This window comes from Lactuca serriola, chromosome 4 (genome assembly GCF_051521515.1).
Source record: "Lactuca serriola cultivar US96UC23 chromosome 4, Lser_US96UC23_V15, whole genome shotgun sequence".
Taxonomy (NCBI): Eukaryota; Viridiplantae; Streptophyta; class Magnoliopsida; order Asterales; family Asteraceae; genus Lactuca; species Lactuca serriola.
This window is the reverse complement of record NC_136411.1, coordinates 3103701-3131433: the sequence shown is the minus strand read 5'-3', so window position 1 is coordinate 3131433 and position 27733 is coordinate 3103701. Positions and strand designations below refer to the sequence as shown.

The window sequence follows — 27733 nt, the reverse complement described above, 5'->3', positions numbered from 1 at the left end:
AATGCAATATAAAAAATATACCAATGTTGATTTTAGAAGTACCTGAACATCAAGATGTTAAAATTTCAGATAAAGTTTAGACAAAAAAATTGTTTATATAATTAAATTTATTTGCAAGATGATTACAATTTATAAGTTTTAATTTTTTCATTTATGTAAATACTACATTTTATATGTTTTAGGTTTTTGTCTTTTTATTTGGTTTATGGTAATTATTACAATATTTAATAGATTTCTTTAAAATTTTATAAATGGTCATCCAGTGAAATTTTACAAATAATCCTTAGGTGATGTTTCACAAAGAATGATTTTTATATAAAATTTCTTTAATTTAACGGATTTATCTATCGATATAGACTTCAATTATGAAGTTTCATCCAAAAAGACACCATTAGTACAAAAATATTTCATAAAGATTATTTTAGAAATAAAAAAAAAAAGTTAAAATCATAAAGACCTTTTTTTTTGAAATTTTGTATATTATATTTGACACAAAAGCCAAAACCTAACTGTTGGAATATAGAAAACAGAAAAACGCAGAAAATAGTCAAATACTGTCGATTACGAAAAAGGCGTGTATCAAATATCAAGCAGTTAATGATTTTCTTTTCCTTGGCTTGCCGACATTAAACGACAAAATAGTATTATGGGAAATAATTATTAAAATTAGAAACCGTACGATATCCTCGTCGACAATTTACAGGTCATGTTTCTTTCTTTGGGTATAATATAAACACATGCGATTCGATCGGTTTCATAAATAATAGAGGGATAGAAATAGGGATAAGGCGTTGCTAGGGCATACATATATTTTTATTTACAAAGAAAGTTAGGTCTAGCCACAAGATTCGACGTCGGGTCGGAGAGATAATCGATCAATATCAATGGGGCGGAGAAAGCTTGAAATAAAGCGGATCGAAGATAATAGTAGCAGGTTAGTGGCGTTTTCGAAGCGAAGAACGGGATTAATAAAGAAAGCACGACATCTTTCCGTGCTCTGCGATGTGGATGTCGCCGTCATCGTATTCTCCGCCCGCGGCAAACTCTATGAATTCTGCGGCAGCGCTAGTAGTAACAGGTGACTTTCAGTACTGTTTCTATCTTATTCTTCGGCCTGATAATTTTGAATTTTTGTTCCTATATATATATGCGCTCTCGATCGATCGTATTTCTCTATACATGCTGTTCTTTAGGGATCATCACCTTTAGTTACAATCTGTATATATATCATCTCTCACTCCAACGAGATCTCTAGCTAGCCAAGTTATGTTGATTCGGTTTTTCCTGGGGTTTTTGTCAATTGTCATGTCCTCTTTCTAACCTTGCTTCCTTCCTTCTCATTTCCATTTCTGTTATGATATAGTATCGACACGAACTCTTGAATTGCTTTTTGTATTACTAGCTCTTTTGGTTCATTTAAAAAAAAAATTGTCTATTAACGTGAAAAAAGAAAAATCGTAAAGATTGTACGTACTTTCAAGAATCTTTAGTATAGAAGTGGACACAATCCTAGTCCCTAGATCTCAAAAAACTTAAGATTTCTAGACCACAAGTAAGCAACCATAAAAGCTTAAACTATTCTCAGTACAAGAGCATTAGAAAGCTTTTCAAATTAATAAGCTTTTTTTTTTTAATGCCAACTAAGCACCAGCTCAACAAAACTAAAAACTTAGAAGTACCTCCACTCCACTGTAGTAACAAAAGCTTATTAATGGGTTCTACCTATCTACCAAATTGAAAGGTTTATCTAATTGAATTAAACATTATTAGAATTATGAAAAAGCTCCATATGATAAGCTTGTAAATTTAAAAGTAAAATGAAAAGCCCTCGTGATAGCTTGTTTAGCATTGACAAGCTCATTTGAGTCAAAAAGCTCCCCAATAAGCTCGTGTTAATTATGGATGTCTAGCGAATCCCTTTTGCTTAATTTATTAGTGTGCCGCGTGATTATAAATTCATAGAAATTAAGAGATAAAGAAAAAGAAAAATATTAAAAAAAAAAAACTTAAGCTCATTTGTAAGACTTCTGACTTCGCAAGTCATGCTTTCCAAATAAAAGCTCCTACTACCTTCACACAAGTTTTTTATTTTTATTTTATTTATTTATTTAATGAAAAAGCTTATAATTAATGAGTCTTTGAATAAGCTATATTGTAATTGCTCTAAGTTTTTGTATATATAAGCTCTATTGTGGATGCTATATTAATTTGTAGTTGAATTTCGATTTCAAATGAACCATCACTTCAACTCATGCACGAACCTCTATCCAATTTAATATTTATACTGTAATAATAAGGAAAGGGAATAGGAAATGGGAGACAAAAAAAAAGTTTTTTTTTTTAATCAAGTCTAGTATTAGTCTTAATTTCCTAGGGTTTTTGGGCGAGACACACCCAAAAATTGGCCAAGCATCGTGTTTTGTTTTATCATCATCACCATTATAAAGAAATTTAGAAAATGTAGTAATTAGGATCTATGAAGTTTGTTGGTAACATCTCTTTCTTGGTTCAATATAAGCAAAAAAGTCACATGACTTGGGACAAATGTTAATGGAAATCAAAGGTTGATATGATGCCCCAAAACCCGAATTGTTTATATAACCCAATAACTTAAGGACCAATTTCAAACCATGGTGCAAATTAAGATTGTAATGGGTTCATGATTCTTAATTTATATTCATGTGAGATTGGATTATTAAAAACTCTTTACTTGAACAAGACTTGAGGTCCGCTCCAAGGATCAATAGTTGAGGAGATGCATGAGTCTCTAACTCGTCACACTTTGGTGGCTATTGCTTTGATAACACGTTCCCCTAGCCTACAATTATAGATTAGTTTAGATCAACTAATTATACCCATATTGGTAGCCCACAATCTAAGGCTTATAAGAGGCTAGCCGCTGCCAGTTCTTACTAACGTAGGATGGGTTATTATAGTTTAGGTCCATGATATTAACTTGACTTGTCAGAATTGATAGATTTAGGAAGATATTTTTTGTAAAATCTTCTAGGAAAAATAGCATACGACAAGCACATGGTTGGTGAAGTTTGAAAAACATGTAATCATGGACAAATGTGTAATATTAGCTAGCTAGCATCATTGTGATCACGAATGATGGTGCACTATATATAAGGCTATATATTATATGGAGTGACAAGGGTTGCATACGAAGCGGTCTTAATTAAAGGGGATGTCTTTTGGGCAATTTAAGGGTAAAGGAAGTCGATCGTTGGTCATTTCATTGGAGAATGAAATTGTAGCTAGGTGGAAATCTTGAACAATGAACATAATCACCTAGTACAAATTAATGTCATCATCTACGATAAGTGGTAGGCTGGAACGATCTAGCTAGCTAGCTGCTAGAAATCTAGAATGAAGGAGCATGTTTCGTATTATATTTGGTTTAATGTCATGCTTAATTTTAATCATGGGCCCAACAAAGTTAATTAATAAAGTTAATCCATGACCAAATGGAAAGGTTTACTACATTAGGTCCACGATCGAAAAGCTTTATATATGTTTGGCAAATTCTGGAATGGTTGCGTTCTGATCAAAGTTATATGATCATCATATCCAAGGGTATTTGAATTCCTTTTGCTTAATTTAATTCAACATAGAACTAGAATACATGCATGCCTGCCTGTTTGTTATCTCTCGTTTAAATGTTCCCTAGCTAACTATGCATGCATGCTCTAGTGTGGCACATCTTCTTGCCAGGTATGAGAAAAGCTGCCTTGAACCAGAAAGCGGGACCATCAAAGGAGATGACCTAGATTTAGTAAGGCCACGACTTCTAAATAAGCTACAACGCATTCATTTGTGATTAACAACATATAATATATATATATATATATATATATATATATATATATATATATATATATATATATATATATATACTGAATTAGTGACTTAATGAGATGCACTATACGTACAGGAACTTCCAGTGCATGAGTGCACAAAATTCAGAACATGTAAAGAGCTTCTACAGGCGGTAGACAGGTAAAACAAACACACTGCCTGTTTAATTAATTAGTCTTGGCTGTAAGTGGACATAGATATACCATGCATACACACCGACACACGTGAAACAAGGTTAACTAAATAATGGAAATTGACATTATTAGTATATGAGTAATGAGCCAAGTTTTTTGCACAGGCTTGTTGAAGAGAATAATGCCGAGGAGCTCTCTGTGAATGACATGACACAACTTGAAGAAGAACTTCATGCTGCTCTTGTGGAAACACGGTCGATAAAGGTGATTCATCTGCTCGATCTCTAGCTTCTACTTTAATTCATCGCTTTCCTTGACTGTTGTTGCTATATATACTTTTTGACTTGTTCCATTATTTTAAAGTTGTAAGGTTGAATATGTGATTCATGTACTTTTAATGTGAAGTTCTCATTTCAAAGAAAGTCTTTTCGTCAACTTTTAAACTATGTGTATTAATTAATAGTAATTGTGGTTGATCATGCAGACACAGTTGATGATGAACTACATAACAACTCTCCAAGAAGAGGTAAACTTCTACTTTTTTTTCTTTAATATAGACCTGGTCATGTTTAATTACATCTGGTAGAGTGTTAGCCACATAATTAAGAGTCACGTGGGAAGATGCATTAAAAAATTGTAAACCACACCACACGATTAAGGTCCAATTACCTACTCCATCATATCAGGTGTTCTAATTATTAATTGTTTGTATGATGACGCTAATTCATCTGGTTAAACGCAAGGGTGTTAAGGTTAAGATCATACGCATACATCCCTTCTCCTATTTGTTACATACATTGAGATCATATATAATCCCCTACTATCCATTCATATATACATCCTGTTGGGAATCATAAAAACCGAATATTAATAAATTGTGTTTGTTGAGCAGGAAAAGAAGTTAAACGAAGATAAGGAAGAAACAGTGAAGCAGGTAAGTCTCTTGCAACATTTTCCATAGGTAAATTATATAATTTGCTACAATTTACTCAAATCTTAATGATTGCTTCTGGCCACAAATATCCTTGTTGAATATTTTACCATTAAAGGGGGAAAATCAATCATTGATTTACTTACCATGATGCCTAATATCATCTGAAATCATTTAACTATATATAGCACAAACTATTAGATCTTTCTCGTTTGTATATTTCTTTGTTTTTCATTTCCAAGTTATATAGTTTTCATTTATTCTAGTTTTTGAAAGAACGATTGCCAAAATTTCATGTTTCGCTGCATAAAAAATGTGTTGGGAGTGTGTTCGTATGTCAAAATATTGTTTTCCTGTATAAATTATACATCATTTCAATTTTCAAGTGAAACTATGATCATAATGAATGAAATAGCTAGCCTAACCGAGCATGAATGCATGTTTGACTTACAGATTGCATCAATGGAGCATATGTTTGCAGATGTTGATGAGGGTGGAGGGCATGACGACCTTGCAAATAACAAGATGAATTCGCCCCAACATCTTCTCACCCTCTCTCTTTTTAATGCCTAAAACTTCTCCAACTCAGTAACCTTAATTAGTTGCTTCCACAAAGAATTTGATCCTTGCAAATCTGATCTTTAGAATGGGGAATTTATATAAGAAGCCAATAATAATCCAATCAAAGATCAAAGATATATATAATATATATTGGACTCATGCATCTGGCTTTGTGGAGTGTATCGATCGATCCTGCGTGTGTAATTTGAGTGGGTAGTGTGGGGTTAGTTCTGCTAAATGGGGGCAAATTACGAATACGTGAACCGTGATCAAGTGAAGAAAGCTGTATTTTTTATCGAATGTTATACATTTCATCCGGTTGGCGGTGACATGTCCTTATCAGTGAAACTTGCAATCTATTCCCATCGGGTTATCTTACTGAATAGGCCGTCCACCACTGTTTAACAAAAAAAGGAAAGTAATCTACCACCCATATGTTGTATAAAAAACGTAAAACTAGATAGGTCACTATTTAAATGAAGCCACCGATATGTTGTATAAAAACGTAAAACTAGATAGGTCACTATTTAAATGAAGCCGATAAAATAGAAAAAAAATAAAAAATGAAACTATTGAGAGTTCAGATCCGGTCGAGTTGTATAAGTAAAAAAAAGATTTAAAGTTTTTACAATTGGATATAATTTTACAATTATATCATTACTAATACTTTCTAAAACATTTTTTTTTTCAATATATAACACCAAATTATCATTTAAAAACTGATCATCCTTTTTTTTTTGCGTACATCAATTTTTACCAATTTTATTGTTGAATAACATTCAAATAATCGATTCACATTAGAAGTATGAAACATAAAAAAAACCTATTGTAAAAACATGAAACAATTAAAAAGTGAAAAAATCACTGTTAACATTCAATATTGATAAAATTTTGTCCATTGAAAATTAACAATTTTAGAAGTTAGATTTTTTAGAACAAATAAATTATAAAACAATATTTAAAGAAAGAAAAAGAAAAACTAAAGCAAATGTAATTAACAGTGAACGGAAGTGCGAAAGTGTGAATTTTGAATCACCAATCAATTATTATGGTCTTTACATGCCAATGAAATTTGAAAATAGAATTTCCTTATATAGTCCTATTTTATTTAGCATACAAACTTGAATATCTACCGGCAGCGATCGATTGATTACGCGGGTTCCCAAATTTGTGTGTTGTGAATTATAAAACGCGGATTATTGATTCACGTTTTTTTTTTTTAATTTAATTTATGTTGAGCTATGGATTATACCCTAAAAGATTATTGGACTAGAAAATATGGGATATGAGTTTTAAAAATCAGATTTATAAATATTTTTTTTTTTGCCAAGATGGTTTATTTAGTTTTTATAAGGTAGGTCACATATTTTTGTTTTATATAACTTGTAACTTGTTAACAAAAAGAAAAAAAAAATTGGGTCGAATGACCCACCATGATCATATACAACGTGGCCACTAATTGTTACTATTTGTTGCTTAAACAAACAAAAAGAAAAGCGTTTATTTTTTTATTAGGTGTGAGACACACGTATTACATAGGTATATTTAAAAAAAAAACTAAATATAAAATTTTAACAATTTGAATTTATGAGAAAAATGAAAAAAAAAATTAATTATTAAAATTAATGAGGCTTTAATGTATTGAATACATTACATATATAACCTCTTTCTAATAAATACCTTACATATATATTATCTTACATACATATTAAATGTGAAATTTTAATTTAATAAAATGAAAAATACAATGAAATGACAAGTGGAAAATAAAAAAATTTAAATTTTTTTGAAAATGTCATGTGTCCAAATGAAGGAGAATATGACATATGACAAAAAAGCATTTATTTATTAGAGTAAATTTAGGGCGGGTTTGAATTACGAATTTCGATTAATTTAGAGTAATTGAAATAAAAATTGCAGAAAAATTGCATTATTTAAGTTGAATTCTTTATAATCTATTAAATTTTATCGTTTGAAAAGGACCGTTGGTTTTTTTTTTTTTTTTTAATTTTATTAAAATGTTTTATCACCAAGTTTATTGAAACTTTAGATTTTAACACCGTATTTTTTTAGTTATGTTATTATATTTATTATTTTGTTGGAATATCAACGAAATAACTGGTTCTCTATATTTTCCCAACAATCAAGTGTCACATAACTGATTGTTGCCACATTGACCATAGTTTACCCATGTCAAGTGTGTGTCTCATTAAGTAGGGTTAAGCATGGGTCGGTTTTGACATAAAATCGAACCCAAAACGACAAACTTCGGTTTTAAAATTTTAAACTCAAACCGAAACCGAAACCAATGGGCTCGGTTTCTCAGTTTTCCCTGGTTTGGTTTGAGGGTTAAATCCAAACTAACCGATTTATGGGTTTTGGCTGAGGCTAAGGCTATGTTTGACGGACTAGCTGAAAAGCTAGCTGATAAAAAATAACGTTTGGTAAAACTAGCTGAAAAGCTAGCTGAAATATATAAAATTACATAAAAGGACATGTAAGAATATGTGTTTCTATAATTAATTAAGGGGTGTATTTGGAAAATTTAAAAAAAAAGCTTCTAAAAAGCTAGTCTAAGTAGCTTTTCAAAAAGCTAGCTTATCAGTTACTTTTTGGCTTACCAAACACGACAACATAAAAAAGCTCGAAAAATAAGCTAGCTTTTCAGCTAGCTATGGCGCGCAAAACACAGCCTAAGATAATACCAAAGATTTCATTATATAGAGAATTATATTTTCTGGAATTTGTTCCCAGATTCGATGTTGGACTCCTCTAAATTTACATTTAAAAGCATGGGAGTTAACCTCTTTTTTTATAATAACTATTTTTGCAGATATTTATTTAATTATTTAAACAAATCCAATTTTATTTAATGGACTAAATTACTTAAAGGGGTGATGGAAATCAACAGTTCAACACTATAGAGTCGTTTTGGCTTCTTCTTGGACACGAACGACGTAATGAATATATACATATATTTGGATTGGTTTGGGTTTGATCGGTTTCTTATAAATACAAAACCGAACCCAAACCGGTTTTTTTCGGTTTTAAGAAATATAAACCCAAAACCGACAGTTAGAGTGTAACATACACGTTTTGAAATCGTGTTTTGTAGATGTTAAAAGTAAATAATATTATGAAATATTATGTAATATTGAGTATTGAGTTCTAACAGATAGTTTTTACTAGAAATGAAGTAAAACTATGTTTAGAATCAATCGGAAAATATTGAAACTCTTATGAGATTCTAATCAAAAGACAAATATCGAAATTTAACGAAAATATAAAATTTGAAATAAGTAAAATTTTATTATTTAAAGTTGTAAAGAATCTCGTTATAAACATTTAGGCGAAAACCTCATCGAAATCCAAGTTATAACGCAGAAGTTATGACCAATCGAAGATCCACGACAAAAACGGCACGACGCCGAATGACGTAAAAAATGAGTTTTCGATAAACTACTTTTTAGCCTTGGTGATCTAAATGAAAGTTGTAGTATTTGTTAAACCGAAAATTTTCATAAAAATAACGTCTAAATCTGACTTCGTATGAGGAAATTATGATTTTTTTTAAGTTTCGGAATAACAGTAAACAACTAAAAACTCGAAATAAAGATCAAGCGATATTTAACCGACACAACCTAAACGAGAATCGAAGGTCTCATCAATAGTAGTACAACTATAAAAAGACAGACGGAAACGGATGTCAGATGAAGAAGTTATGATTTTTTAACGAATTTTCTGTCCCGGACTGTTAAAAATAATAATATTAAAGATAAAGTCAAAATTAGCCGACGAAGTCTAAACGAAAGTTGTAGAAAATAACTTTACCTATGCGTGCATATGAAGAACGTAAAAAATGGAGCTCGTATGCGAATGTTATGAATTTTAGAAGGTTTTTTGGCTCAAAAAATCGAGAAATCCTTGAAAACCCAGAAAAATCGCATGAACCGTACCCGGACACGTCACCCGGATTCTCGCATGTGTGCCCCGTGTTGGATTGTAATACGACCGAAAGGAGTCCCAACCGAAGCATGCCTTGTGTCGCAACGCTCGCACCCAAGGCCTCGGACCAATCAGAAGCCACCACCTGCCCTTCCCCGTGTTGACCTGCAAAGCGAGCCACCTGGAGCCTCACATGAGAGCCTCGTGCTTGCTCCTCATTGCTTCAGATCCGAGGCTCTCCCCTATAAATAGGAGGTGCGAGATTACCCGACTAGATTTAGAAAATTGCCACTTTTTCACCCCTAGTTTCATATTTTAGCTATTTCCACTTCCCCCGAAGCCCCGGAATCATTTCCAACACCCGAAACACGCCCCGAAGTGCCCGAAGAGCCCAAGAAATTTATCTTTTTGGTTCGAAGCTCAACCCTCGTAGGGCCCGGTTTTCTATAAAGCTCTCGGTTTTTAACGAAGAAAGCTATTTATTATAATGAAGTGCTGCACAAATTACTACTTTAACCCCCAGTTATTTCATGGTGAGTTCAATATATAGGAACAATTGTATGTTATATGTTATATGTGCTATGTGCTTTTTAGTTTTATTATTCCGGGTTATTTTCCCGTGTTATTTTTATTCGTTATTTTAATATATAGCAAAGTAATACATTTGACCATGTGATCAGTTAAAGGACTTAGATTCACATTGGTACTGGTACGTAGCCTCTGGTGTAACGCCCGCAGATTCGGGCTAGTCAATTTAGAGACGATAAGCATCAAAAATGACTTTTTGATGTAAGATTATTTAGAAGGATTAATCTTAAACAAGTTGTATTATATGTCACAAGGTTTCCGTGCATATAAAGAACGCCAAAATCCGAGTTATAACGAAGAAGTTATGACCTGTCGAAGTTTCGCAATAGAACCGACACGACCCAGCGCGACGTAAATAGTGAATTTAAGGTAGATAGATATCTATCCTTAGTGATCTAAACAAGATTCAAAGATGTCTTCGATAGTAGTCCAACGATAAAAAGACAGACCAAAACGGAGTTCAGATGAAGGAGTTATGAATTTCGAACGGAGTTTTTCTGTCCCGGCCTACTAAAGATAATATATTTATAATATATTAAAAATAAATTCAAAATTAGCCAATGGAGTCTAAACGAGAGTTATAGAGCATAATCTCACCTTCGCGTCGATATAAAGAACGTCGAAAACGGAGTTCGTATGTGAAAGTTATGAATTTCTGAAGTTCAGGGCACGAAACCCCAAAACTGTCAGATGCCACGACGTGGCAAGTCTTCTGACACCTCCGGGAGTCCCCCAGATGCAACTAGCGATGACGCATGCAGTGAAGACCAAGCCCACGACGTGGAAAAAGGGTGCCACGACGTGGCAAGGGCTAATTTTGCCCTATAAATAGATTTGAAGGGCCAGCCGAGTTTGGTTGCTCATTCTCTCTTCTCTCTCTCTCTCTCTCTCTCTCTCTCTCTCCCGTTTTACCCCGATTTGCATGCAAGAAATATCCCGAAGCCCCGGTATCAACCCCGAGACCCGAAGTAAGTCCCGAAGCCCGAGGATCCCGAGAAGAAAAAGAGTTTCCGAGCCGAAGCTCTGCCCGCGAGAAGCCCGATGTGTGAAGTGATCCCGGTTTCACCGAAGAATACTACTCTTAGAGTCGTAGTGCTGTCCGATCATCTTCTGATCAAGTGAGTGTGTAGTTACTTTCTTCTAACACATAAATATTAAGTATTTTCTATGAAATACGTGTTATGTGTATAATATAAAGTTGTTTATATGTGTGAGTGTATAGTCCCTTTCATAAACATGATTTTAATACAAGTATTGTTTGAATGTACTAAGTATATGTGTTATGTGAGTGTATCGATGTTATCTTCTAATCTTATAGATATGATTTATTCTCTATGAAATATGTGTTATGTTTATGTGCCTCATCTTTTATCTGGAATGTGTTTTGAATGAACATACTATACAGGTTTTAAACTATGTCTAAAAATGTATATTTTATCTAACAAAATGTTGGGTAGAACATGGGTAAATAGTTGTCTTGTGATAAAGGGATGAGAGGCCTCGATGTCATTGTAATCCAGTCGTCTAGCGGAATTTAGATGACGACCACAAACTTTTCTAGACAGTCCAGTGGAACGCTAGCAGGCTCATAACCTGTAGGTGTTAATGAACTTGGGTGTTCATTCGCTGTATTCCATCCCCCTCATGGTTGCCTTATTTGACTTATATTGCCGAGGAACCCCCGAAGCATGTGTTGTCGCCCCGATGAAATATTCTTAGACTAGGTCCCTTGTGTTAGTTGTCTTAGGGATGTAAAGTGAGAATAACGGGAATGAGTAATTGAGTTATTATTGGTTGATGAAATTACATTAATCATTTATTGTGGGTTGAAAACCCTATATGCTCACCAGGCTCCCAAGCCTGACCCACTCAGTTTTCTTTGCATTACAGGTAATGGAACAAGAGTATAAGTTGGTGGACTTGACGAGAGGTTTTGGATTATAGATCAGTAGTTATAAATAACTGTTGTAAGGTCTATTTTCTTCTGTTTATGCTTTTGGTCTGTATCGGAACATGACATCCCGAGGTTTTATTAATTAATGAAAATATGTTCTCTTTGAGAAACGTTTTGATAAATTTTATCATATTTTGTTTTGGGAACAAATTCCGCAACTCTTTTAAATCAAAAAAATTTACTCTGATTTTATAAAACAAAGCATAAACAAATCGGTTTTTTCTGGCCGTGAAATTGGGGATGTCACATTTGGCCATGTAGAGCAACTCTTCGAGTCCTCCTAAGTCTAATTCTATTCCGAAGATTTTACTCAAGCACAAAGCATCCAAATCATAGATTTGGACCCAACCACTTTATAGACATGCAAAGCTCTTGCCTTTTTCCTCCACTCGTGGCCTTTTGAGCTAAAAAGGACAAATAAACACTTGATATGTTTGCATGGGGATTCCTATGGCATAAAGCTTGCACCTTTATGCCATAACAACCGTTAATGGTGCCAGATCTGAAAACATAAGCCCTTGGGACGTCCATTCCTCTCATGCTAGGGTTCTTGGACCAAAAACCCCCAAAAGTGACAAAGGATAGATCTATAGGCATAATGGTCAAGATTGAAACTTTCTTACCAGAAAATGGAGGAGGGTACAAGAGTTTTATGGATCTACTAGTCTCTTATTGTATCCCCAAGGCTTCACCTTCTTCTTCAAGCTCCAAACCACTCAAGGATGCTCACAAATGGCTCACAAGCTCATGGAAGGCACTAGGGTATCGCTCTAGACTTGAGAGAGCATTAAGGAGACTGAGGGAGTGTTATAATGTTCTTTAAATATGGTACAAGGCCTGAATTTAGGGTTTTCCAAACCCAGACCAACTCGCCGAGTATGTCACTTAACCCGCGACCCACAACACACTCCTACTCATCGATTCATCCCATCAACTCGACGAGTCCCCTCCTGATTTTTGAGGTTTTTCTAACCTTTCTAGGTCTTCTGAATTCAGGGTGTTACAATAGCTTAATGGGTTAAGTCGTTTTCTTCGATTCTAAGGGCTCCAAAGCTCAGATTTGGTCCATTCTATGGTCTAAATGGATAAAGTTTCCAACTTTATCCCTTAAGACTCTCCAAGAGATCAAGATCTCAACTCTTAGGTTTATAAAGGGCAAAAACATAACATGGCTTAATCATTAAGCAATTAATTTTGAAGGTCTCTTGTCTAACAATTATAGAAGGGTTCCTAGCACCATTACTAACATAAAAATTCATGTTGTTCAGACATACATGTCCAATGCATGCCTTGAACTCCTATTAGGTCAAAACAAGGGTTGATGAACAAGATTTTATGCATGACACCAAAACTCATTCTTACTTCAGATCCAAAATACCAAATACTCCAAATGGCCTGGAGATTCATAAAGTTGCAAACTTTATGAGATCTCACCACCCAAACCCATCAAGACATGAGGAAAGGGGACACAATCTAAAGATCTAGCAACTTAGCGAGGAAAAATGTTGAGTATTGGGCACTGACCAAGGTCCAAAAGATATGGCAAGGTAAATCACCATACAAAAGGCTTCTTTCTCCTTCAAAGATCACCAAAAATTACCAAAATGAGTTCACAAATGCAATGAAGGCTAGGGTTAGGATTTTTGAGTTTGAGAGGGTGATAGAGGCTGAATGATCACGAAACTCTAGCCATAATGTCTTTTAAATAAGGCCCAAACCCCAAGGATTAGGGTTTTCTCCAAAAACAGCTGACATGTTGTGGCACCTATAGCCACACCGTGGCGAATCATTAAATTTTCGCGATCACAAAAATACGGCCACACTGTGGTGAAGCTCCACCACGTCGTGGCCACCCAAAATAAAAATTTAACATTTAGAAATTAACTCATACCTGAAACGGATGTTACAATATCGTTCATGACTACTAATGTGTCAAAACTCAAATTTTATAAAACCAAATTTTTTTAAAAGGTGTATACAAATATTAATATGTCTCTACTTGTCAATAGTAGTTTTTTAGAATATTTTCAAATTGCGATGGCTTTTATAAAAAGAAAAACAAAATATAAAAAGGTTTTATGTATTTGAGCTAAAGAAGATTGTTTTAAAAAGACTGATTAAATATCTAAAATAACATTTAATATTCATGTCAATATCTTAATATTACTTAATTTGTTCATGCTATGTTAGAAAATAACAAGAGTTAATATTAAATGCTTCAATAAAAAAGATACATATGTAACTACAAATCATAAATTTTCAACAATTCACAAAGGATAAAACATATCCATAATAAAAACTATCCATTCGTGATACAAATGCCCCTAACCTCTTTAACATTTTTTGTTATAATTATAACATTATAATACAATCGACTAATTACTTAACTGATTGAGAAAAAAAATCTCTTTTACTTGAAGAATGATCTAACATTATGAAATACACATCAATGTTGATTGTTGGTTGCTCCAAGATCTTTCACGCTTACAATCTAACACAACAATGTATTTATAGTATCTAATTATAATATATGAAACATAAAAATATTATGCAAAGTAAAATTAAAAATATAGAAAAAACCTTGAGACAATGGGTTATATCATTTCCGTGACTTTAAATATTTGATATTATTTGCTTTTGATCAATCAAATCACTTGATTGGTTGAATCTTCGACATACCTAAAGAAGATCGTATTGCACCAACATATTTCATTATTAAACTTTTTTCTTTTAGATATACGATAACTACAATATTCTTCTTAATTTTTATGTATTCTACGTAACAAAATTTGAAAGAAAAAGAAAACAAGTATGGTAACAAACATAAGAGATAATGTTTTTATATAGATAAAATATTTGAATTAATTAAAACAAATTGAAGAGTTTGAATATTCAAAAGAATATTATTCAAGAAAAATGATTTATTTTAAACCATATTGATTTGTATCACTTTTTTTTATAAGAATTATATAAAAATAAAGATAATATATAGTTGTAATAAGATATTTAGTAATTGGTGATTGTTAACAAAAGATAATTTTAGTTTTACTCTATGTAACTTTTAATTTGTAATAATTATATTTTAAGTCCATCTAGTTTTTTACTTCAATGTTACATTTCGAGGTCCCTATAATTTATAATTTGCATTAGATATAGAGATATAGCTTTGGTTCTTGTAATTTTAAATTTAAGATAACTATAGTTTTAGTCCTTTTAGTTTTTAATTTTTATTAATTATAATTTTTTTATGCACTTTTTAATTTCAATAACTAAAAATTTGGTACCTGAAGTTTTTAATTTCAGTGATTATAATTTCGGTCCATATATAGTTTTATAATATGCGTTGGTTGCAATATTTGTCCCGATTTAATAACGAAATTATAGAAATGACTTCCGTGTAAATGAGCATTACATTCATTACACAAATAGTTTTAAAAGCATAAGATTAATAAATTTGCCGCAAAACGCAAACACCTTCACTAGTTAAACAAATTGATCGACAATTCAATTTTGTTCTTTTTTTTTTTTGAACATAAATGTGTCGTGGGATACCTTTTATTGAGAAACACGATGATTTTTTTTTTTTTTTTTTCTAGAATTTGATTTTTTAATAGAAAATAAATATGAACACTCTAATGAACATAATTAAGGTAGAAAGAGATAACAAGTGATCTTATTTTTTTTTTTTCTAAACTTTTTATAACCGATATAAAATAAAATAATTATTAACACCTACTTATTTTTGGTTTTCAATACGAAGCAATATAGTACAAATCTTGTTACTATTTGGTATGCAATGATCAAAACCGGAGGCTGTTTTGATAAAATATAAAAGAACGGTCATCTTCAACAATTTTACAGATCTTGGTTCCAAGTTAAACACATGCGATCGGTTACATATATAAGTGGTAGAGAGAGAGAGAGAGAGAGAGAGAGAGAGAGAGAGAGAGAGAGAGAGGCCATCGGAAGTTGAAAAGCTAATTAGGTCTAGAAGATCTTCGGAAAAGGAAAACACATAGAATGGGGCGGAAGAAGCTCGAAATGAAGCGGATCGAAGATAAGAGTAGCAGGTTAGTGACGTTTTCGAAGCGGAGAGTGGGATTGATTAAGAAAGCACGGCATCTTTCCGACCTCTGCGACGTCGATGTCGCCGTTATCGTATTCTCCGCCCGCGGCAAGCTCTATGAATCCTGCACCGGCAGTACTAACAGGTTATCCTTCAATTCATCGTCCTCTATATATATATATATATGTTATTCAATATCAGTTTCCGATTTTCTGTTCAAAAAATTTGTTCGTATCTTTCTCGCTGTATATATATTATGCTGAGATTTCTAGGGCTTTAGCGAGTGATTTTATGTGTAACGTGCTTAAAATACACCAAGAGTCTGCTTGATATATATATTTATATTCTAGAAATAGATAGGATGTAACCTTGTAGTAGGCTTCATTCATTGGAGTTGTAATCAGCTATCATCTGTCGGTGGCGTATAGGGTTTCAAAGTCGTTAGTTGTGATGACTGATGAGGATTATGTAGTTGGTGGAAGGCTACACGTTGATTTGATTTTCCCATACTAATTTTGACATGCCTTTTATTTTCTTAAGTCATCCTATATAGTTTTGTACTTTTGTACTTATTTTCATTATTTTTTTGGTAAAGTACTTGCATTCGTTCTTGCATAATTGTAATTAATGACACCTATTCTTGAATGTATATTGTATCACTTGCTGTTTTGGTTTGTTGGTTTTGAGCCATGCATTATTAGAAAACTGAGAAGCATTTAACAGAATAATATATATATTTTTTGGATCAAATTAAGTTTGTTCACTTTGATTAGATGGTCTCTTCACATTGGAAATAGATTAATCCCCCATGTTAAGATGAGATTGAGATGTGTCCATGATTTAGGGACATGTGTCATATTTGTTGTAAATTACATGGTTGTTCTCTCCCTATCTCTAAAACTTTGTGTTGTATGATGGTGGAAAATAATATCAACTTATCAACACTTCTACCCATTGTAGTCATAGGTTTCAACAAGATAAATCTTGTTATAAAGAGAAATTTATACAATGTTATACATTGTAACACTAGGCTTTAGAATTCAAACAAACCATATAGTGCTAGCCTTGTGCATCGATGTTAACCCGGATTGTTTGATAATAAGGAAAAGTGTTGGTACCAAATTAGTATGGAGGTAGAAAAACTATTTGTTAAATCTATTATTAGTTATTTACATTTACACTGTGTTCTCAAACTCTAGAGAGAAAGGGAAGACACAAAGAGAAGAAAGAGAAAGGTATATATATATATATATATATATATATATAGATTAAACTTCCCCTAGGTTTTTGAGGGAAAGGGTGGACAACATTTTTATAAAAGTTCATAATGACAAGAATATCTTCACTTAATTAACTCTTCTTACCATTTAGCATATATTTGCACAATAAGCAAACAATCCTAAAATCATTAGTTTTCTTCCTTTTGTCTGACTCGAAAACATGAATAAGATAACCTTTTTCTGAGAACATGAATAAAATAACCTTTTTTTTCTCCAATATCTTTAAAAAAAAAAGAGAAAAACCTTGAGAACATATTATTAGGGTTTGGGAGAGACAATCCACCTCTCGAAAGTTGGTGAACTTCTATTTATGTTTTGTTTAATCACCATTATTCATAACGAAGTATAGGGTCATTTGAAATTGGTATAATAGCATCTCATATGTTGTTGGATAATGTCATCAAAATTCAAAGCAAGTAGAGTAGTGGGAAGAAAAACTTGGACCAGAAATCCATGATGTTGGTATCGTTCGTTGAAATGGGCACACAATTTGCTTCAAATAGGAGAGTAGGATGTGATATCGGAAATGAGAGCTACTCATGAATGGCGATGGTGTTGGGTGAAACGATTGCACTAAAACAAAGGTGTTTGTTATGTTTGATAGTGGGTTTAATGGCGAGCTTAACATTTCCATATTTAATGGGCGTGAAAAAAAAATTGTTCCAAGTTACAAGTGGGTTAAATGATGGTTTAGTTTTATTGAGTCGTGGAGTCTGATTCACTCTTTAACATTATAGTTGCTAGGTAGACTAAGCTAGTTCCTATATCATATTCAATATCAAAATGCGTCAAGGGCTAGATTTAGCAGATTTTAGGTCTTCTCTTATATATCCCTCGTGTAACCTAACATATGTAAGCAATTCGATAATCAATAAAATCTCTCTCTCTCTCTCTCTCTCTCTCTCTCGTGTTTGTGCGTGGACATAGCAAAGCACTTTTTTCATTTACATAATTTTTGTGTGTGTGTGAAATCGTATATCAAGATGTTGAGTTGCTTAACCCTAACAAGTTTGCTCATCGGGAGGTTAATGTTGGCAAATTTGACTGGTGTTGAGAGGCTAATGAGAGAGAAATTGGGATCCTAGAGTTGATTGTTAGTGAGTAGGACAAAGGTTTATGGATTAACCTTGAAGAACAAAGTGTCTTTTTTGGGATGGGGCTAATGTTAGACCTATGTATGGGCTTCAACTTTATATTAATGGTTTGATGATGGACAAATTGGTTCTTTCCTATAGGTGGGGTAAATAATCTAGGGGCTTAGTTTTTCCACTTTATTAATGGTTTTCTAGGGTCTTAGGAAGAGGCAAATGATATCTTGAAAACTGACCGCCTTTTTTTTGGTTGATTATCTCTTTTATTCGTAAGTGCACTTTGTGTCATAGTTGTAAGAAAAGTGTTCTAAGTTTATATATATATATATATATATATATATATATATATATATATATATATATATATATATATTTTGGATTTACACAATCACGATAATTTTTTTTCTTCTAAAAGCTAAAGCGAAACACTATGATTAAGAATTATAAATTTGAGATGGATTCTTTCAAACACAACAAATCTCTTTGACAAATCCTAAGCGAAACACTATCATTAAGAATTAGAAATTTGAGATGGATTCTTCTTTCAAACACAACAAATCTCTTTAACAAATCCTTACACCACATTTTTTTTTTCATATGTGATGGGGATTCGTCGAGACTTTACAAAAAAGTAATATTGTTATATTACATTGTTATGGAGTACTAGTGGCATGTAGTCGAGCGATGAGGAAATGTTTTAGGTTAGTTCTTAGTTTAACAATTTATAAACCACAAGTAAAATGGGGGAGGGGTTTTTGGTTTTTTTGTTTAAACTTCTTGCATCAAATTCAAAGTTAATTAAAGATTGTTACGAAATTTTGATGAGAAGAATAGAATTGGGTAAGTAAGTTTGATGGTGAAGGAAATTTGATTTGAGGTGTTGAAACATCATTTACTTGATAATCAGTTAAAACACACAATTGTATTCAAATATTTAAGCATGGTATAAAATGAAAGCTATGATAAACCTTGTGTCTTCCAATATTGATTGATCAAACTCAGTGAAGATTGAGAGCCAAATGCTAGCTATGATAAGCCTTGTTTGTTTGTACTCTAATACCATGAAGATTGAGAGTCAAAGAATGTTCTCTTGTATAATTAATAAAAAGTATATTTAGAGCGACAGGAAAAAGAAACTATAAATAGGAAATAATTAGAATAAAGCTTATAACTAAAAAAGCTATAAGAAAGTCCAACATATCGGTATCTAATCAAATCTTATTATGAATCCGTTGCACGTAAGTGTTGAACTCCCAATCAACCCATTCATGTATGATTCTTATTACAAATTAACATGGAAACTTGATCTCTAGTTTTGTAATGATTTACTCCATGATCGAAAAATGAGTTGTTCCTCCCCCATGAGTTGCATAATCTCTAGGAGAGGCTATATATGCAATCAATACAAAATTACTAATTGGGTGATTTCTTAAATAAGATTTTATAGGTATTGGAAGTTTGGAACTTCATTTCATTATGTTGAGTTTTTGTGGAAGTCTATTTACCAATAACAATGTCCTCTTCCATAATCACCACTTAAAGTTTGTCTATGGAATAGGAATCTAGATCATCCAGATTGATTTATTTTAACTCATCATGTTCTCGATCCCCTAGTATTATGGTGAAAAATTGAACCCTACAGCTTAACAGTTTCAATATTTCTTGGAAATGAACATTTTTTTTTTCTGCAATGAGTTTGATTATTTCAAGATTTCTGTAAATGTTGGATACCAATCAATGTATATTGCATTAAGCCCCTCATATTGTTACTAATTGTTTAATTGTGGTTCAACTACCTATCTCTCTCTCTCTCTCTCTCTCTCTCTTAGGATGGAACATATTCTTTCCAGATATCAGAAAGGCTTCCTTGAAGAGGAGAGAACCTTCCAAGGAGTTGGTGAAGATTTAGTAAGCATTAATAAATTTTACTTTCTAAAGAGCTATTGTATTAACTATATCAGTCGTGACATATGTTATGCTGCTGAGCTAATAATCCAGAAAATTCATAATTCACAAAAAAAAAGCCTTTGTTTCACAGTAATAAATTCGATATAAACTAATAACTTTCCTACTTAAAATATCAATCTGCCAAAAATAATACCATTACCATCTTCTAATGTTATTCATTGGCGTTTACGATTAAAGAAGACGTCTGCTATAGCTTTTGTATTAAAACTTAGAAGCTGATCAAAAGCAAGAAAGGGCAAACAATTTTTAAAGGCATGTGAGAAATATGATTAGAGCATGTTTCCTTTTTTCTATTTAAGCTTTGAATGGGTTAAAAACTATGGACAACCGATGTCTAGCTAAGGGTCTGTTGTACGAAAAAAAAAGTCAGTTTTTTTTTTTTTTGGACATTTTACCCTTCTTTCTAGAAGTGATGCTGAATAAAAAAAAAAACTTGAGATAAACATAAACATTAGTACTTCAACTAACTAACAGCCGGATGCATAAACAAATAACTAGAGAGAAGCTTAAACATCAGTAGAAAGAACAGGCTAAATACAGGAAATCGTAATGTACTTTTATTGATTTGTTTATTAGAGCATCCTATTTTCATTTCTTTCTGTTACAACATTGTGACTTTGAAAAATCAGCCAAATTGTAAATACAATATTACAAAGCAATTATACTTATTCTAATTGGGTATATTTTACAAAGTTGTTTTTTTGAACAACAACAAAATCCATTCCAAAACCCAACTAACGAATGTTACCTTTTTTCTTTCTATCCTAAATCCAATAAAAAACTGAGAGACGACCCAATCCCAATCGAACAAATCTCTTGCTTTAGGTTTCTTAGTAGAGAAGATTGTTTTACAAACTACAATGCCTTAATAATAAAAAAAAAGATTACAAAGTATAATATTGTAATAGAAAGAAATAAAAGTAGGATGCTATAACAAACAAATAAATGAATATATATTTCTATTTGTTTTAAAGCATCAAAACAGATTAAAAATATACGGTGTGGTTAAGGAATTAAACCCATTAATTAGTTTATAAAAGTTAAGATGATCATATCCTAGTAGGTCAAAAAGGTCACTTGCTAGTTTTATTTCATGTGGAGTCATCTTATCTATCAAATAGAGTGTCATGAATCAGATTTGGCATAATTATTGCCCTCCCAAATTGTTTTTCACTATATATATGTGGATAGTTGTCATGAAATAAAAGTGTAAAAAATAAAATCACACAAATATTTATGATTTATTTAAGAAAAGAACAAAAAGGATTTCAACATTCCCATAATAGGAAGCCAAATGCGTTAATCTTTATAAAACATTGAATTGAATTCGTGGTTACAACTGGAGTTTTTGTTGCAGTGCAAACGTTTTCAAACATGTAAAGAGCTTCTATAGATGGTGGACAGGTAAGTAAAGTAAAGCCACCAACATATTAATTACATCATGTATGCACTCAGAAATCAGAATAGAAAGATATATAATGGAATGCGAGAGAGATGATAATGCATGATATGGCATATGAAAATTGGTCCAATTCTTTTGCACAGGCCTGTTGAAGATAAAAATAATAATAATGAGCTCTCTCTGATTGAGATTACACAACTAGAAGAATATCTTGATGCTGCTCTTCTGCAAACAAGGTCAAGAAGGGTAAAGGTCATGTGTTTGTTTGACTACGTACTTTTCGTCTTCGTTTCACTTTCCAGATTGTTGCTGCTCTCTCTTTTATATATATATATATATATATATATATATATATATATATATATATATATATATATATATATATATCTGTGTGTGTGTGTGTTGGTTGGTTGGTTTTGAATCATCTTCATACTCGACTTGATTTTGTTGGATTGGTAGTGAACTTGTTTGGTTATAATGCATATGAGCTCTGTTATATATATATATATATATATATATATATATATATAGTGTGTGTGTGTGTGTGTGTGTGTAATATTAGTTAAGCTTCATCTTTGAGTTGAGCAACAAGGTGCTATATATAAAAGGTTATTTTTGAAGAGTCCAGATAAAAAAATTAACAGACATTCTGGTTAATGGATGCAGACAGAGTTGATGGTGGAGTACATATCAACCCTCCAAGAACAGGTATGCCACGCCACTACACAAAATCTTGAGTTTGAGGTCCATTCCGTTACATAACTTCATATATAATCGAAATTTGAAGGCCAACGTTTTGACTTTGACAACTTAATTCTGGTTTTATTGTTGGTTATTTGGATTTGTTTTGTTTGTTGTCAAGAAATTAGAGTTGGGATTCATGATGTTTGGTAAGTTAGACTAAGCACATCGATGTTCATAATTTGAAAAAGAAAGAAAATTACCACATTTGGTGATATTACTGGATCCACCTCCTCCACCTACCTAGTTGCTTTGCTTCATTAATGTATTTGTATGTCAGAGGCTAATTTAATTGCAAGGTCGTTAAGATTCCGTTCCCTTGTGTTATTTGTGCACATCCAGACCATGATCATTAATTTTTCCTGTCATGATAACTGTATGAATAAACGCAACATGAATTATCTTTAAATTTATGATTTTGAGCAGGAAAAGAAGTTGGGTGAAGATAAGGAACAACTGGAGAAGCTGGTAACATTTTTTTACTCCTAACAAAATTATCTTTAAGAAGTTGCAAATTTATTGGAAAGTAATTAAGCCGGATCTTTGACTTACATATATCATATGCACACAGATTACAGCATCAGAAGATAAGCAGAGATAGAGGAAGAAGGGGTTGAAGGTCTGAACGATCGACCTTGCAACTAACAAGATGAATTAGCCTCAACATCTCACTCTCTCTCTCTCTCTCTCTCTCTCTCTCTCTCTCTCTCTCTCTCTTTTTAATTAATGTCTAAAAGTCACTACCCTTGCTTCCTGAAAAAAAAAAACAGATATTTAAAAGGGGAAATTTAAGCCAAATAATTATGTTTGGAAGAAGATCCCATTCAAAAAAACACAGCAAGCATTTTAATGCCATGGTGAAGCTGATTATATGGTTGCAAGTTTGATCCTCAAAGGCTCATCTCATGGAACCCCAAAGTGTGCGAGTTCTGGAGTTTACGTCTCATCCTTATACCGTGTGTTTGTTATGAGTGGGTGTGGGGAGTTGTGTATACAAAATGTGACAATAGAGAATACAGATTTATCTCAATAAAATACTAATCAAATAGTAAAACCTAACTTCCCGTAGAAGAAACCACGAGTTTCACCTTTTTAATTTTTATGTTTCATCCCACAAAACAAAGTACTATAAAGGTTTATACCCTGTTCGCTTCCTATTGGGTAAGACAGACGTGCATTGTGCTATCCAAGAAAAGCCGGTGGTGTAATGTACTTGGGGTTTTTTAAAACATAAACTACCAATAAAGAATAAAGTATTTCAGAGTTTTATACTGTATCACAAAAACTGTATCACGGGAGTTTTTTTCCACCTTAAAATACAAAGCAAATAATGTTGGGTTGAAATACACTTTTATTCAAAAGAAGAACAAAAGGAGGAGCTTATTAGCTCAATTACAAGAAAAGAAAAAAACCCTGTTACAAATACTCATTCTATCACTCTCTGTTTTAATGGTGTTTTACAGATGACGTTAAAACCTCTATTTATATTTAAACGAGCCTACTTATTTATTGTGTTCACCATATTAAATGAAGAAGCTGCCATTTCTTATTGTCAACATAGGTGTTGGTGTAGTTACTCATGTCAGGTTCACACCCAAGTAGGTTTACGCTCACATTCTCCCCCTTAAACCAAACTTGGCTTGAGATTCGTCACGCCGATCCTGCCTCGCATTTCACCATGTTTTATGTATGCTAAAGGCTTTGTAAAGATGTCTGCCCGTTGATCTTTCGAGTTGACATATTCCACTATAATTTGCCCACGTTCAACACATTCTCGTATGAAGTGATAACGAATGTCAATGTGTTTGCTTCGACCATGAAACACAAGATTTTTCATCAATGTGATTGCTTACTTGTTATCGACATATAAGGTGATAGGCAAGAATGAGCCTTACGGTGTCAAGTCGTGCTATCGGTGCAAAAACTGCATCAAAGTCGACTCCTTCCTTTAGTACAAATCCTTTTGCTACAAGTTGAACTTTATGCTTCACCACTTTTCCCAAGTTGTCTTTCTTCACTTTAAACACCCATTTCAATCCGATTGCTTTGTGTCCGGGTGGCAAATTGGTAAGTTGCCATGTCTTGTTCTTCTCGATTGCATCCAACTCTGTTTGCATAGCCTCCTGCCATGCTTTAGAGGTTACCGCCTCTTTAAAATTCAAGGGTTGATCCGCTGCAATCATCAACAATTCTCCGTGTTCAAGGAACACATTTTCGGCTTCAGAATAAATATCGGTTAACGGACGTAATCCCTTTGGCCCAATCTCACTAGAAGGGCTTTCCATATGAGGTGAGGCTGAAGAAAACGGGGCTGAGACAGGAGTATGTGAGGTTGATTCAGGCTCGTCAAATTGAGTATATGGTTGTCCAACTTGGATAACATCGATTTCGGGGCTGTCCGGTTGTTCTGAGTTGGTTTTGGGGATATTTTAGGTCTTTCAAGGTGTAATTGGGGTTGTGGTTCAATTATGGTAAAGGTCTTAGTAGTGCTCCTCTATCTCTGCCTCCGTCTCCCATGTCCACTCGGATCCCCTCCTGTGCTCCCATTGTACCTTTACTAAAGGTACCTCCTTGTTCCGTAGAACGTTTATCTTCCTCTTTAGAACGACCACTGGCCTCTCCACATAATTCAGGCGCTCGTCGACCTGAATGTCATCTAATGATACCACTGCCCCCTCATCTGCTATGCACTTCCGCAACTGTGATACATGGAAAGTGTTGTGGACCTGACTAAGCTCCTTCGGGAGATCCAGTCGATAAGCCACTTTGCCAACCCTGACAATGATCCTGAATGGCCCAATGTATCGAGGACCCAACTTCCCCCTCTTCCTGAAGCGAATCACACATTTCCAGGGTGAGACCTTCAGGAGTACCATGTCATCCACGTGGAACTCCATCTCAGATCGAAGTCTATCAACGTAACTCTTTTGCCGACTTTGAGCATTCTACAGCCGATCTCTGATGTCTGATCTGCTGGATCCTCTCGGTAGTCTGCAGAACTACCTCTATCCGTCTCATCACCCTGTGACCGATCTCACCCCAGCAGACGGGGGTGCGACATCTCTGTCCATACAATAGCTCATATGGTGGGGCACTAATACTGGAATGAAAGTTGTTGTTGTAGGAGAACTCTGCAAGAGGTAGGTAGGAGTGCCAACTCCCACCGAAGTCAATGGCACAGGCTCTCAGCATATCCTCGAGAGTCTGTATAGTCCGCTCACTCTAGCGTTCTGTCTATGGATGATAAGCTGTACTGAAGTGCAGTCGCGTGCCTAGTTCCTCGTGGAACTTCTGCCAGAAACGGGAGGTGAACCGAACATGGCGGTCTGAGACAATAGAGACTGATACCCCATGACGAGCAACAATCTCGCAGATATACAAGTCGACCAGCTTCTCGGCCGATGAACTCTCCCGTGTAGCTAAGAAGTGGGCGCTCTTGGTCAATCGATCCACGATAACCCAAATAGCGTTGAAGCCCTTCGCCGTCCTCGTCAGCTTGGTGATAAAATCCATCGTGATCTGTTCCCACTTCTATATAGGAATCTCCAGGGCTGTAACTGGCCATGCGGCCTATGGTGTTCGGCCTTGACCATCTTGCAGGTCAAGCACCTCTCTACGTACCAAGCGATTTCTCACTTCATGCACGGCCACCGGTAACTTAATCGCAAATCCCAGTACATCTTGGTAGCCCCCGGGTGAATAGAGAAGCGAGACTTATGTGCCTCCTCTAAAATAGTCTGTCTAATCCCACCAGACATCGAAACCCAGACCCGGCCGCAACAGGTCAATAATCCTCGGCTATCCTGTACAAACCGGGTGTTCTCACCCCTAATCCTCTAAAGCTTCTAGTTCTCCTGACGCATATCCTCTGCCCAAGCTTCCCGAATCAAACTCATAAATGGAGAATCCGCCGATATCCTCATGCATGTCACTGGTGTAGAAGATCCAGCTGACTTGTGACTTAGGGCGTCCGCAACCACGTTCGCTTTACCGGGGTGGTAAAGGATCTTGCACTTGTAGTCCTTGACTACATCCAGCCACCTGCGATGTCTCATATTTAGGTTCGGCTGATCCATGATGTGTCTGATGCTCTTGTGGTCCGTGTATATTATACAACGGACCCCATAGAGGTAATGTCTCCAAATCTCGAGAGTGAATACCGCCACTCCTAACTCCAGATCACGAGTAGGGTATCTCGTCTCGTGCGGCTTCAACTGCCGAGACGCGTAGGCTATCACCCGTCCTCTTTGCATGAGGACAGCTCCCAGTCCCATGATAGATGCAACACATAACATAACAAAATCCTCAACTCCCTCTAGGAGAGTCAAGACTGGAGCCTTGCAAAGTCGCTGTCGGAGGGTCTCAAAGGCCCTCTACTGCTCAGGGCCCCACCGGAAATCCACCCCCTTCCTCGTCTGATGAGTGAGGGGTACTGCAATCTTAGCGAAATCCTGTATGAATCTCCGGTAGTACCCAACTAATCCTAAGAAGCTCTTGATATCCGAGGGAGATTTCGGAACCTCACACTGCATAACCGCCTTGACTTTGGCCGGATCGACCAAAATCCCCTCCTAGTTAACAAGATGTCCAAGGAATTGAACCTTTCACAACCAAAACTCACACTTTGAGAACTTGGCATAGAGCCGTTCTCATCTCAAAACTCCCAATAACTCCCGTAGATGCTCTTCATGCTGCTTACAGGTCTTGGAGTACACCAAGATATCGTATATGAATACAATCGCCAAGCGATCGAGCATTGGTCTGCAGACCCAATTCATCAGGTCCATAAATACTGTTGGTGCGTTTGTGAGCCCAAACAGCATCACCACGAACTCGTAATGTCCATAACAAGTCTGGAACGCGGTCTTCTCCACGTCCTCCTCCCTAACCCTGACCTGATGGTACCCGGACGTCAGGTCTATATTGGAGAACCAAGATGCTCCCTGCAACTGATCAAAAAGATCATCTATCCTTGGGAGTCGATAACGGTTCTTCACCTCAACTTGTTCAACTCCCGGTAATCAATGCACATCCGGTGTGAACCATCCTTCTTCTTGACGAAGAGAATCGACGCTCCCCATGGAGAACTGCTTGGACGAATGAACTGCTTGCCCATCAGTTCCTGTAACTATGACGACAACTCCTACATCTCTGATGGTGCTAACCGGTATGACGCCTTAGCGATAGGGGCCGCACCTGGAATTAGGTTGA

At 34.5% G+C, this 27733-nt stretch overlaps 2 protein-coding genes across 5 annotated transcripts; both read left to right on the top strand.

Annotated features, from left to right (window-relative positions):
- Positions 1 to 754: 754 nt before the first annotated feature.
- Positions 755 to 5870, top strand: LOC145100904 (agamous-like MADS-box protein AGL27). Of its 2 annotated transcripts, none has more exons than XM_079038040.1 (7): positions 755 to 1078; positions 3697 to 3778; positions 3938 to 4002; positions 4160 to 4259; positions 4480 to 4521; positions 4888 to 4956; positions 5380 to 5870. In XM_079038040.1, the coding sequence occupies exons 1-6, from the start codon at positions 885 to 887 to the stop codon at positions 4954 to 4956; spliced, it is 552 nt and encodes a 183-aa protein (XP_078894166.1). In that variant the 5' UTR covers positions 755 to 884; the 3' UTR covers positions 5380 to 5870. The 2 variants fall into 2 exon arrangements, with proteins under 2 accessions (XP_078894166.1, XP_078894165.1); XM_079038039.1 differs by having other exon boundaries at positions 756 to 1078; positions 4888 to 4929.
- A 9900-nt stretch (positions 5871 to 15770) lies between these two features.
- On the top strand, positions 15771 to 23576 carry LOC145100903 (MADS-box protein FLOWERING LOCUS C-like). 3 transcript variants are annotated; one of them, XM_079038037.1, is made up of 5 exons: positions 15771 to 16185; positions 21925 to 22027; positions 22448 to 22489; positions 22949 to 22990; positions 23094 to 23576. In XM_079038037.1, the coding sequence occupies exons 1-5, from the start codon at positions 15995 to 15997 to the stop codon at positions 23121 to 23123; spliced, it is 408 nt and encodes a 135-aa protein (XP_078894163.1). In that variant the 5' UTR covers positions 15771 to 15994; the 3' UTR covers positions 23124 to 23576. The 3 variants fall into 3 exon arrangements, with proteins under 3 accessions (XP_078894163.1, XP_078894162.1, XP_078894164.1); XM_079038036.1 differs by having other exon boundaries at positions 15772 to 16185; positions 21925 to 22033; XM_079038038.1 differs by lacking the exon at positions 21925 to 22027 and adding an exon at positions 20241 to 20319 and having other exon boundaries at positions 15774 to 16185.
- The last annotated feature ends 4157 nt before the right edge of the window (positions 23577 to 27733 follow it).

Coding starts and splice junctions, on each gene's coding strand:
- LOC145100903 (XM_079038036.1), top strand. CDS start 15,995: ATGGGGCGGAAGAAGCTCGAAATGAAGCGGATCGAAGATAAGAGTAGC. Junction 16,186..21,924: donor TGCACCGGCAGTACTAACAG/GTTATCCTTCAA, acceptor TCTTTTGCACAG/GCCTGTTGAAGATAAAAATA. Junction 22,034..22,447: donor CAAGGTCAAGAAGGGTAAAG/GTCATGTGTTTG, acceptor TAATGGATGCAG/ACAGAGTTGATGGTGGAGTA.
- LOC145100904 (XM_079038039.1), top strand. CDS start 885: ATGGGGCGGAGAAAGCTTGAAATAAAGCGGATCGAAGATAATAGTAGC. Junction 4,260..4,479: donor TGGAAACACGGTCGATAAAG/GTGATTCATCTG, acceptor TTGATCATGCAG/ACACAGTTGATGATGAACTA. Junction 4,930..5,379: donor AGGAAGAAACAGTGAAGCAG/GTAAGTCTCTTG, acceptor TTTGACTTACAG/ATTGCATCAATGGAGCATAT.